At 35.3% G+C, this 12,156-nt stretch overlaps 1 protein-coding gene across 1 annotated transcript; it reads left to right on the forward strand.

Annotated features, from left to right (window-relative positions):
* Positions 1-6,484: 6,484 nt before the first annotated feature.
* Positions 6,485-7,738, forward strand: LOC149181627 (uncharacterized). Its single transcript, XM_089414271.1, has one exon. The coding sequence runs from the start codon at positions 6,485-6,487 to the stop codon at positions 7,736-7,738; it is 1,254 nt and encodes a 417-aa protein (XP_089270397.1).
* Positions 7,739-12,156: the final 4,418 nt, after the last annotated feature.

Genomic DNA, 12,156 nt, shown 5'->3' on the forward strand with positions numbered 1-12,156 from the left:
TGAAATACCATATATGTGCAATGAGATAAATCCATTAATTGCCTCTCTTCACGTAATAGGCACTGCAAAGACATAAGGGTGCCAATCTGATGCTCTATTTGTTGTTTTACATTGACCACAAGATAAAATCTAGAAAAACTTAAAAGGATTGGGTTCTTACTAAGGGTCATAATGAAAATATGAAAACGCTCCTCCAAATCCATGTTTTTAATTTGGGACCCTTCAATATGAGGATAAACAAGATTAAGGGAACATCAATGGATATGAAAGGCTCACCGCATAAACCATGAACTCCTAAAAACCTACCCTACAGAGATAAAAACCAAATCCCATAATACTCTGTAAGTGGGAAATCCCCAATCTAGTGGCTAAGGTGGTTTGTAAAATAACCGTGAAGGGTTAGTCCCCCATCGCAATGCTAATAAATTTGTGCCACCACCAAAGATACATATTATAGATTCCTTTTTTTTAAGTGTCCTTGTTTCCTGGAATGTCAGGAACCCATTTGCATGTGGGATTTGAAAAAGGGCCCAATCTCTTACCCTCAAAAAATGATTACGATGAGAAGCAGGATGCCTCATCATCTCCCATTGTTCATTGCCTAGATGGATGCAATAGATTACATTTTTGCTCCATTTCTTGCGATCAACAAGGAGCCCATAAACCATAGTGTGACTCATGTTCACCATCTCTCTCTCCTTCTATCAAGTTTCAAACATAAAGTGTAAGCCAAAGATATGTATATATTATCTATCATAACTGACAAAAATATCTTACACTTGAAAATATTTCAAGTAGTCTTACTATTTCATATTTTGACTCTTTCTTTATTAGATTTTTTTTTTTTGGTCAATTTTGTTTGAAATATAACAATTTATTTTGGAATTGTAGGCTTCATGTGTTAGGTTTATATAATCAAAGTGTCCAAAAAGTCTTTTTAAGGTGTTGAATCCATTTATAGATTTCAAAATGCAATTCAAACAATGAAAAATTACACATGATATATATAAATATAAAATTGTTACAAAATTAACCAAATGTGATAATTAATCCAATTAAATCATTAAGTTCATTTTACGAAAGTATAAAAATTAATTTATCAATAAATTTTTAGAATTTATTTATTATGATCTACTATCAAGATATATTAAATTGAAATTTAATTTCTAAATATAACTAGATTTTATAGATTTTTAGAGAGGATAATAATAAATATTGGTTTAGTTTTAGTTTCAATTTATTAAATGTTACAGTGGTTTTTTTTTTAAGGAGGTGAGCATAGATATATTTCAATATAAAAGTCCGACAACAAAATTATTACTCAAAATAATTTAACTTTTAAAATGATTAAAAAAAATATTTCCTATTCTTTTAACTAATAAAATAATTATATATTTTTTAAAATATAAAAAACTTATCTTTGATGGGGTGATGAACATCGAGATCTTCCAAACGTGTGTGATATGAATGAGAATATCTGCAGGATGGGAAGGAGGATAATTATTCTGTCTTTCCATTACGTATGGTGTACATTGAAGTTAACAATTTTGTGTGTGGAGTTTCATTCTCTCTCTTCGGTATTGAGGGCGGGAGACGAAAGTGGGTTTATGGTGCCCTCAGGTTTCAAGATTGCTATTTTGTTGTGGTAGTTTGGTGGCTGGTTTTTCGTCATCCAAGCTTTGGTAGTCTCATGAGGTTCGATGGCCTTTGGTTAATCTAGGAATGGTGGAGATTTCATCGCCATCATTTCCTCCATCGAGTCTGGTTCACAAAAACGTTAACCTCTTCTCCCTTAGCATGGTTTCTCTCTTTTATTAATGGCTTGAGTGAATTTTGTATGGCAATTGGGTCAAACTTAGAGCCCTCTCTTGTATTTCTTGCTAGCTCTCTTCCTGGATGTCATCTGTGTTTAGGAGGGTGTCTAAGTCTCCTCTTAGTAGGATATCTTTTGGGTCCTCTTATATCTTGGGTTCCATTACTGGGTGAGCAACAATTGGGTTCGATGGTGGAAAAATAGTATGAAGATATATGCGGTGACTCGTAATTGGCTTGGGTTCGTATCTCGAGTGTTTATGCTTGGGTGTCTAGTCTTTCTGTTAGTGACTTTTTTCTTAACCGCTTCCTCTAGTAGAGGTGAAGGAAGGGTATCAATTTGGCTGGTGTGTTTATTATCCAAGGGGTCACTTGCAACTCCTTGGCCTAGAGTGAGGTGGTCCACAGTTCTGAGAAGTAGGAGTCTCATGGATAATTTAGGGCATCCTATTGCTCTGCTACGGTTCACGGTGTGCTGGGAGGTGTTGTTGTTTGTTGTTGATCCTGTATTAGAGGTGTATCCCTAAGTCCTCACCATGCGACCATTGTCACATAATTGTTGCTCCGAGGCCATGTGGAGGGGAGCTTCAACAAACTAGGGAGGGTGTAGCAATGAGTTGAAGATAATGTTAGTAGGATGGGTTACTGCATGTCCATTGCAGGGTAGTCGAATTGCTGAAGGTATGATTTAGGCAGTTTCGGGAGCTCGTGGTAGTAAGGATGGGGAAAGAGCAGTGTAGGGTGGTCATGTAGTTGGGAATGCAAAGAAAGGTTGTGTGGTGTGTGAGGTAGGAACAGGTTTGCGAGGTAGGTTGGCTAGGGTGTGCATGGGTTGTTTGCTGGCAGCGGTACTTAGAGGCTTGTTGCGACCTGTTTTAGTCTTTTCTAGATCACCTGGAAGCATACGATAAGGCCACGAAGGAAGAACACGAGGTTTTTATGGCTATTCTTAATCAATTGCATTACTTTTAATTTCGTGTGAGAGAAAGGATAATGGTGGTTTGGCATGGTCAAAATCTGCCTTCTAAAAAGGTGGAAACGCTAGAAATGTGGATGGCTCTCTTTGAGCAGAATGTTCAATGTACCTATCTTCTCGGCCACCTCTAGGGATTGGGCCAAACCACGTGCTTACTAGTTCTGATGATTGAGTATGGTTAGAGGTGTTTTTCTGGTTATATTTATGGTTAGAGGTGTTTTTCTCGTTATGTTCGTATTTTGGTGTTATTGGCGTGGCAAACTATGGATTGTTCCTTTTATTTTTCTACTATTTATTTGTCATATAGTACTAACTTCATTCAACAATCTCGTTCCAAATAAGACTATTTACATTTTAATATCTATATACTCTCTTTTTTATGAATAAATAAAACTTTGATTTAAATATATATATATATATATATATATATATATATTATAAAATAATAAATATTATAACCAATCGATATGAATTAAATTTAGATACCCATCTAATAAAGTTATATTATATTTTACACACCTTAATATTGAATAAAGGCGATAATTCATGCAAAGAATTGAATGAGATTTTTCTAATATTAAATTAAAAATATAATATAATGCTAATAACTAACTTATAATAATACCTTTAAATATCATTTTAAATTTTAATTTTAACAATAAAAAAATATATAATATTTGAAATAAGAATTTTAATTTTAATTTTCAACGCTTTCTCTTATTAAAAATATTTAATGGAATGTATAATAAATCAGTGTTCTTGTCTTATTCATTGAGAAAGTTAATAAATATATGTTTTTTATTTAATCCAGAAAACAAGTTTCTAAGTTGATTCCTTAATCCCTACATAAACGACTTTTATTTTTCAAATGTTTCCTTCAGCTAATCCTAAGTCATTAGAACCATCACGGTCTTCTGAAATCAAGTTAAAATACAGCGTTTAACTTTTATAGTAATGATTTCGTTTTAAGAATAATTAACCTTCCTATATAATTTAGGAAATTATTTTTTAAAACAAAATAAAGCTTCCTTAATCTTATCTAAAATCAATATGCTATTTAAGATTATAAACTACTATCAAAAATTCTTCCGGCAGTATTTTTCTCCCTTCAAAATGTAAATTAATACGGACGTTATCATGGAAGATTTATTTATTTAAACAATAGATTTAAATGGAATGATAATTATTGTGATTTAAAGTAAAAATAATGGTTAATTTTAAGTATTTTCATTGCTAAATCAAGTAAAAATGTTATTTAAAAAGTTAAAAAGTTGTTAGTTCAATCTTAAAATTAACTTGTCTTAAACATAATCGCATTTTACTAATTATTAAAAAAAATTATAATTCTTGTAATTTATAATTAATAACTATTAAAAAAAATTAAGAGTATGATAAAAAAATATGACTAAAACTATTAAATTAGTAAATTTAATCCATATATTTCATCAGCGTCCTTTTTCTCCATTAAAATTAAGTTTTTTAATATAATTAATAGATAAATTAAATTATGGGATGATAAAGAGTTTCACTGAAAAAGAAAATTAAGGTATTATAGAGAAGTAATCAGTTTTATTTTCACTAATCAGAATTACTTTTTTGTTTTGACTAGTGCTAATAAAAAATAAATATTGTGAAGATAATAACTAACTTTCACTAGGTTCAAGTGAAATTTAAGACTGGTCTATCTCCCAAACATTTTTTGAAACAAAAATCTGTGAGTTGTATAATACCAAAAAAAGTGAAGATAAAAAGCACTTTCTCCTAAATTGTTTATCTCTCATATCCATTTTCATTTCCAAAATATCTCCCAAATTTCCAACCTTTATAACTTGTTCAACCATAATAACTATATAACTATAATAATTTATAAACACTCCTCTCAACTTTTTTAAAAGTCAGATGCTCATCGCTCCCAGTGCATGTTTAATCATCATCATTAATATTACAAATTACATCAGAAAAAATAAGAAAAATTGCAGATATCTTTCACTTATAGAAAACAGATTAATCAACCACAGTAATTAAACATCATAGGATGTTGATTAAAAATTGGACCGTTGAACTTTCGATACATTTTCTTTTGAGTTACAGGATTATCACGTAGAAACCGTTGAAGCCAAAGAAGCCTATATTAAAAAATTCTGAAAGGAGGAGACGTCACAGCTATGAAAGACCCCGAAATGGAATCTGGAACCAGTTGGAAGGGAAGACTAGGCGGTAGGTTTGTAGCTGGAAGTGTTGACCCGGATTCATTGTTTTTTTAAACAACTTGCCAAATTGGTCGCCATTGTTAGAAGAGGTAAGCGTTTTCGCACGTTTGTGACCATGGGAAAAGGACATACAAATGATTCGGAAGTTTGCAGGGTTGACATTTCATTCTTTTCAGTAATAATTTAATAATTTGATATACTTTGGGTGTATCAGCGGTGTTCATGTTTGAGATCCTTTTTTTTCTTCTTAGTTGAAATTCTTCATTCGAAGTTAAAATAATCCATTTGGAACAAATTTAGTTTATTCTAGGCCGTGGAAATGTGTTACTAGTGTTATTTTGATAATTTAGACTAATGGATTTATATATGTGAGTGTTCATTCCAGTCAGTCGAAGCCATGATTCGCTCGCTCCAAGCGATTCGAGGATTGGCCAACTTCTTTATTTCTGTACGGACCTCAACAATAATAACGGATTTATTCGATTTCGCTTGTATTGGTTTCATGTTTTTTAAGGGGAAACCGCTTGATACAATTCTCCTTCTCCGCTAGATTCGCTTTAACTGGATGTTATAAAGTCAAAGCTTCTGGTTTGGTTTGATTATGGTTATGGTTTGATTATGGGTATGGAAGGAGATCAGAGATCGACCAGGCTCCTATATCTGTCTTACTACTGAGCAGGATGCTAATTACAATCTGCGAAAGAAAATGGCTATGGAGGGAAGATTAGATAGAGTTATAGAGATTGATCTGTCTGTTAGGCTGGAAGAAGAAAATGAGGAAAAGGATGAAGACCCTGTGTCAGATTTCAGGGGGAAGAGTATATCGCCCTCGGAGCAATATGAGGACGAGGAACCAGAGGCTGCTGAGAACTCTAAAGAGACCCATGATAGTTATTATCGTGATAAGTTCGCTTACTTCAGGGTTTCTACAAACCTAATTTCTCCAATAGATGGACAAATGAAGGTATTTTTCGTAGCTCTTTGTTTTTTTTTGTTTTTCCATTCCTATTTGCAGCTATTTGATCATTTTTATTATGGTTTCTGTTGACATTTGGGAGCAACTGTTTCCAAGTTGGTTCTCCGTAATTCAAGTTCCAAATTTGTCTTTGCCATTGGCTGTACAGATAGACTCCTGAAAATTGGCTCTATAGATAGACGAGAATCACTCCTCTAATTGTAGCAACTTTCCTTATACTAGTCCTAAACTATAAGATCTAAATTGTATACATCGGCTATTTATGCCAAACAAGTATCAGTAAAAAAAACATTGAAGCCTTTCACACAAACTGCTTGTTTTTGACTTGGTATCAGAGTGAGGTTCTTCACCTCTGTGCCTGAATTCTCATATACCCCTCGCATCATGACTAAGGATCAACCCGAATCATCTTCTGTACTAGTCATTCATGTTCAATCAAAAAACCCCAGTTTCACCACCAATATCATCCTTACCGAAGTTAATTATTATGTCTAGTCCCAAATCACAGAAATGCATATCGCAAGGCGTGAGAAGCTTGAATACCTCACAGGTAAAACACCTATTTCGCAAGTTACTGATGCTGCCTATGCAAAGTGGTGTGATGAAAATCAAAAGGTCAAAGGATTGTTGCTGACTTCTATGTCACTGGAGATTATGAATCACTATCTTAGACTATCTATTGCACGTGAAATCTGGACTGTTTTTGCTAAAGCTTTCTATGATGGGTCAGATGAATCGCAACTCTTTGCACTGAATCAACGGGCATTCTCCACCAAACAGGCTGGTTGTTCTCTTTCCACCTATTATTGTGATCTAGTAGAAATCTTCCAAGAACTAGATCATCGTGATAGGATTGTTATGAAGGATCCCGAAGATGTTGTCACCTATAAAAAATCAGTTGAGACATTGTGGGTGCATATATTCTTGAATGGATTAGATGCAGACTTTGAAAAAATTCGAGGTGAGATTCTTAGAAAGGATCCTGCACTTGATCTTGAAGCAACTTATACATATGTTCACTGTGATGCCATTCGCCGAGCTGCACTTCATGGTGAACCTGAACACTCTGAATCCGCTGCTATGGTGGCTTGTCGAGGCAAGCCTTACCAATCGCAAACACATTCGAAACCAAATCACACTTCTGGTCCACCGAATCACACAACTGACCAAATTCGGTCATCTGGATCACAAAATCGTAGCTATGAAATAGGGGTTGCAAAATCAGAATGTGTATGTACTCACTATGGAGAAACCAGGCATACAAAGTCACGTTGCTATGAATTAATTGGATATCTAGAATGGTGGGATCTTGCCAAGGCACCTCGCAAGCGAAATTCAAAGTCAAATCATCATGCTTCTGTTGTTGTGGCTGAGCCCTCCACCAACACCAGTACTACTAAGGAAGCCTCTTCTTTCATTGCTACTTCTGGGAATGTTGGTAAGTCTCTTCATACCTCTGTCCCTGTTAGTCATAGTGAATGGATAATTGATTCAGGTGCCACAGATCACATGACCTTTGATGGTAAACATATTCAGTCCATGAAATCCTCAGACCACCATATAGTGTCCACAACCAATGGTACTCCCTCTCCCGTGGTTGGAGAAGTTTCAGTTTCTCTTACCCAAAATTTGAATTTGGAGTCTGTTCTAGTTGTTCCTTCTCTTAATCATAACTTATTGTCTATTGCTCAAATAACCCTCACTTTAAACTGTATTGTGATATTTTGGCCTAACCTTTGTGTTTTTAAGGACATTTGGACTTGAAAGACAATTGGTTATGGTACTAGGAGAGAAAAGCTCTACTATCTTGATCTATTGTCGGCAAGCTCCAATCAGTTGGCTCAAGTTTTCTCAGCTAATAAGTCTGATGCACATCAAAATTCAGAAGTCTAGTTATGGCAAATGCGTTTAGGTCATGTATCTTTTGGATATTTACAGAAATTGTTTCCAAAGCCCTTTTCTCAATTAAATGTTTCGGATTTTAGGTGTGACATTTGTGAACTAGCTAAAAGTCACCGTGTCCCATTTCCCATTAGTATGCATAAAAGTCGTGCACCTTTTATGGTTATTCACTCTGATGTCTGGGGACTTGCAAAAAATTCTTTTTTGAGTGGAGCACGCCGGTTTGTTTCTTTTATTGATGATCATACTCGCATGACTTGGGTTTGTCTAATGAAATCAAAGAATGAAGTTAGTTCCATGTTTCAGAAATTTCACAAAATAATAGCCACCCAATATCAATCAAATATTCAGGTTCTTCGTATTGATAATGGTGGAGAGTTTGTTAATCAAGACTTGAAACAATACCTAAATTTACATGGCATTGTTCATCAGACGACTTGCCCTTACTCCCCTCAACAAAACGGGGTAGCAGAACGGAAAAATCGTCACCTTCTTGAAGTTGTTTGTGCTTCCTTGTTTGGGGCTCATATGCCTATTAGTTATTGGGGAGAAGCCATTACGGCTGTAGCTTATCTCATTAACCATGTACCCTCTACTTCACTACAATTTCAAACCCCCTTTGATGTTCTCCATAATACTGTGAGTGCCCCTACCATACCGAATCTGTCCCCTAAAGTTTTTGGGTGTGTAGCCTTTGTGCACCTTCACAAACCCTTGAGAAATAATTTGGAACCACGTACCCTTCGATGTGTCTTTGTTGGCTATGCTTTGCATCAAAAAGGTTATCAGTGTTATCACCCCCTTCTCGTAAAATTTATGTTACACTTGATGTGGTCTTTCATGAAGATGACATGTATTATTCTGCCTCTACATCTCCACTTCAGGGGGGGGGGAAATGAGATGAAATGGAGACTTTGCATCATTCTTTGGGCCTTGATCTTATAAGTGGAGACAATTTGGACACTAGGGGTGAATGTAACCATTCGGAAACTAGGGGTGAATGTCCAAGTGATGGTGACACTGTAACTCACAGAGGTGATTGTCTAGATGGACAACAAGTTTTGGAGAATGAGGTTTTAGATCAAATGGAAGTGGAAGTGTCGTCTATGTCTTCCTCCTATCACGATGTACCACCAAACCAATTGTCTTCTCCAACCGATTCCATGCCCGAGTCTCAGGTAAACTCTGAATCTGAACCTCACTTAAAAATATTACCAGATCGAGTCACAAGAGGGAAACCCAAAGTTAACTATGAACCTGTTCTCAACTCCAAATCTAAGTATCCCATAAGAAATTATGTATCCTACCATAGACTGTCAAATGAGAGTAAGGCATTTGTGAATCAATTATCTATTGTAACTGTTCCTAACAGTGTACAGGAAGCTTTGAAAGATCCTTGATGGAGGGAGACGATGAATGAAGAAATGAAGTCTGTTCAAAAGAATTCAATGTGGGAAGTTGTTGACTTGCTTGAAGGGAAGATACCTGTTGGATGTAGGTGGGTATTCTCCATTAAATACAAAGTTGATGGAACCATAGAACGGTTCAAAGCAAGACTTGTCGCCAAGGGATATACTCAAACATATGGAATTGATTATATGGAGACATTCGCACCAGTGGCCAAAATTAATACAGTCCGTATTTTACTATCTCTTGCGGTGAATTTTGACTGGCCTTTGCATCAATTCGATGTAAAGAATGCATTTCTGCATGGAGATCTCCAAGAAGAAGTATATATGGAGTTTCCCCCTGGCTGTAAGCTGCAGACTAAAGGCAATAAATAGGTTTGTAGATTGAAAAAATCTCTATATGGCTTGAAGCAGTCTCCTAGAGTGTGGTTTGGAAGGTTCACTAGCTTTATGAGGTCTATTGGTTACAAGCAAAGTAACTCAGATCACACTCTCTTCTTGAAACATAATGGAGAACGAATCACAACCCTCATTGTGTATGTTGATGATATGATAGTAACTGGAGATGATCCTGAAGAAAGGAAAGCACTGTAGGAGCAGCTTGCCCATGAGTTTGAAATGAAGGATCCTTGGGAATTGAAGTATTTTCTTGGAATTGAAGTGTCAAGATCAAAGAAAGGTATTTTTCTGTCACAACGGAAATATGTCTTACACTTATTGAAGGAAACTAGCATGATAGGATGTAGTCCAACTAGTACCCCTATGGAAGAAAATCTGAAGCTACATGTGCACCCAAACCAAATTCCTGCTAACAAGGAGTGCTATCAAGGATTGGTTGGAAGATTAATGTATCTTGCACATACTCGGCTAGAATTAGCTTATGCACTAAGTGTTGTCATTCAATTCATGCACTCCCCAAGTGAAGAACATATGAATGTTGTCATCTAGATCTTACGCTATTTGAAGTCATCTCCAGGAAAGGGAATTTTATTCACAAAAGGTGATAGCTTGGATGTTAAAGGTTATACAGATGTTGATAGGGCTGTGTCAGTTGAGGATAAACGTTCTACATCGGGCTACTTCACTTTTGGAGGAGGAAATCTGTTTACTTGGCGAAGTAAAAAACCAAGAGTTAGTTGCTAGATCCAGTGCTAAGGCTACAAAGGAATGACTAAGGCAATATGTGAATTGTTGTGGATCAAAAATCTGTTGCAGGATTTACATATGAAGCAAGTTAGTCCTATGAAGTTATACTATGATAACAAGGCAGCATGTGATATTGCTCATAATCCAGTTCAACATGATTGAACTAATTATGTTGAATTTGATAGGCATTTTATCAAGGAGAAACTAGAAGCAAAGTTGATTGAAGCTACTCATGTTCAATCTCAAGACCAGCTGGTTGATGTGGTGACCAAAGCAGTGTCAAACCAAGCATTTAATCGCTGTCTCAAAAAGCTTGGCATGAGTGACATCTACTTACCAACTTGATGGGGAGTGTTGACAATTGGGAGCAATTATCTCCAAGTTGGTTCTCCGTAATTCAAGTTCCTAATTTGTCTCTGCCACTAGCTGTACATGTAGACTCCTGAAAATTGGCTGTACAGATAGACTAGAATCACTCCTGTGATTGTATCAGCTTTCCTTATACTAGTCCTAAACTATAGGATCTAAATTGTATACAAGGGCTATTTATGCTGAACAAGTATCAATAAAAAAAAAACATTGAAGCCTTTCACACACACGGTTTGTTTTTGAATGTTTCAAGCACAATACTATTTCATTTATGTGTTCGTGAGCTGTACACGGTCTTTGGGTCACAGTCAAGATCTGCGTCCAAATATAGCACGACCAATTGGGTGAAACCCTAGAAAACACGAAAAAGAATCTGAGTTACAAATTCCCCACTGAAAGAGAGAATTTTTTTTTTTTTTTGGTGGAAATTAGAAATATGACAATTGTTCTTTCGTGCATTCATAGAAATGGTTTTGTTGGTTTTTCTAAAACATCTTTGATAGAGCTATATTCTATGGCTGAAAAATAGACATTTTAAAGTTCTAAACACCTTTGGTACAACGATCTTCCTGTCTCCACCTTTAATTCAGTGTTTTTAATTTGCTTTCTCTAGCACAAGATGGTGCAATTACAGCACGACCACCTGACCTTGAAATTTTCCTTTCTGCTAAAGCAAACTTAAGTTGGATTTGAGTTTTTACAATTTTTTTTCATCCGAGCGGTTAGTTCTGGCTGCTCAGATTGGAATCTAATCCATCGTTCTCATTAACATGACAAATCTCAACTAGAGGATAGCGTGTGAACTGTTTACTCTGTATTTCAACAGTCTTAGCTTCTTGCGATATAGAGATTGTATGGGTGAATTATTTATTTGATCCTTTACGGACAGATTGAAACTTTGCTCACAGAAATGTGCCGCCTCAAAGAGGAGAATGATAATGATATTTTGAGAAAGGATGTGTGTAATTATTATTATTATTGAATTGAGGTTTTTGTGATTTATAATAAGTTTATAAGAAAAAATTTTGGTGATAATAACATCAAAATTTATTTGTCGATACATTACGAACCAGTGAGTGTGGTTTATCATTATGAAGAACCAAACCATAGCGATAAATTAAATAGAGAGATCCAAACAACTAATTTTTCCTACAGCAATGATAAATTAAATAGAGACATCTCTCATTCAAATAGCTAGAAAAACGAAATTGATTTTGACCACATAAATGAATTTTGATGTGATTATTGCTGAAGGCTTTTCTTATAGATTATCATTATTTCAAGATAGATCTGTTGAGAGTTATGCAACTAAAGAAAACGACCAACTAACACAACATGTGAGTTTGACAAATACTT

The sequence above is a fragment of the Pinus tabuliformis genome, chromosome 3_2, assembly GCF_031772625.1.
Source record: "Pinus tabuliformis cultivar Carrire ecotype Pingquan chromosome 3_2, CPIR1, whole genome shotgun sequence".
In the NCBI taxonomy this organism is placed as follows: Eukaryota; Viridiplantae; Streptophyta; class Pinopsida; order Pinales; family Pinaceae; genus Pinus; species Pinus tabuliformis.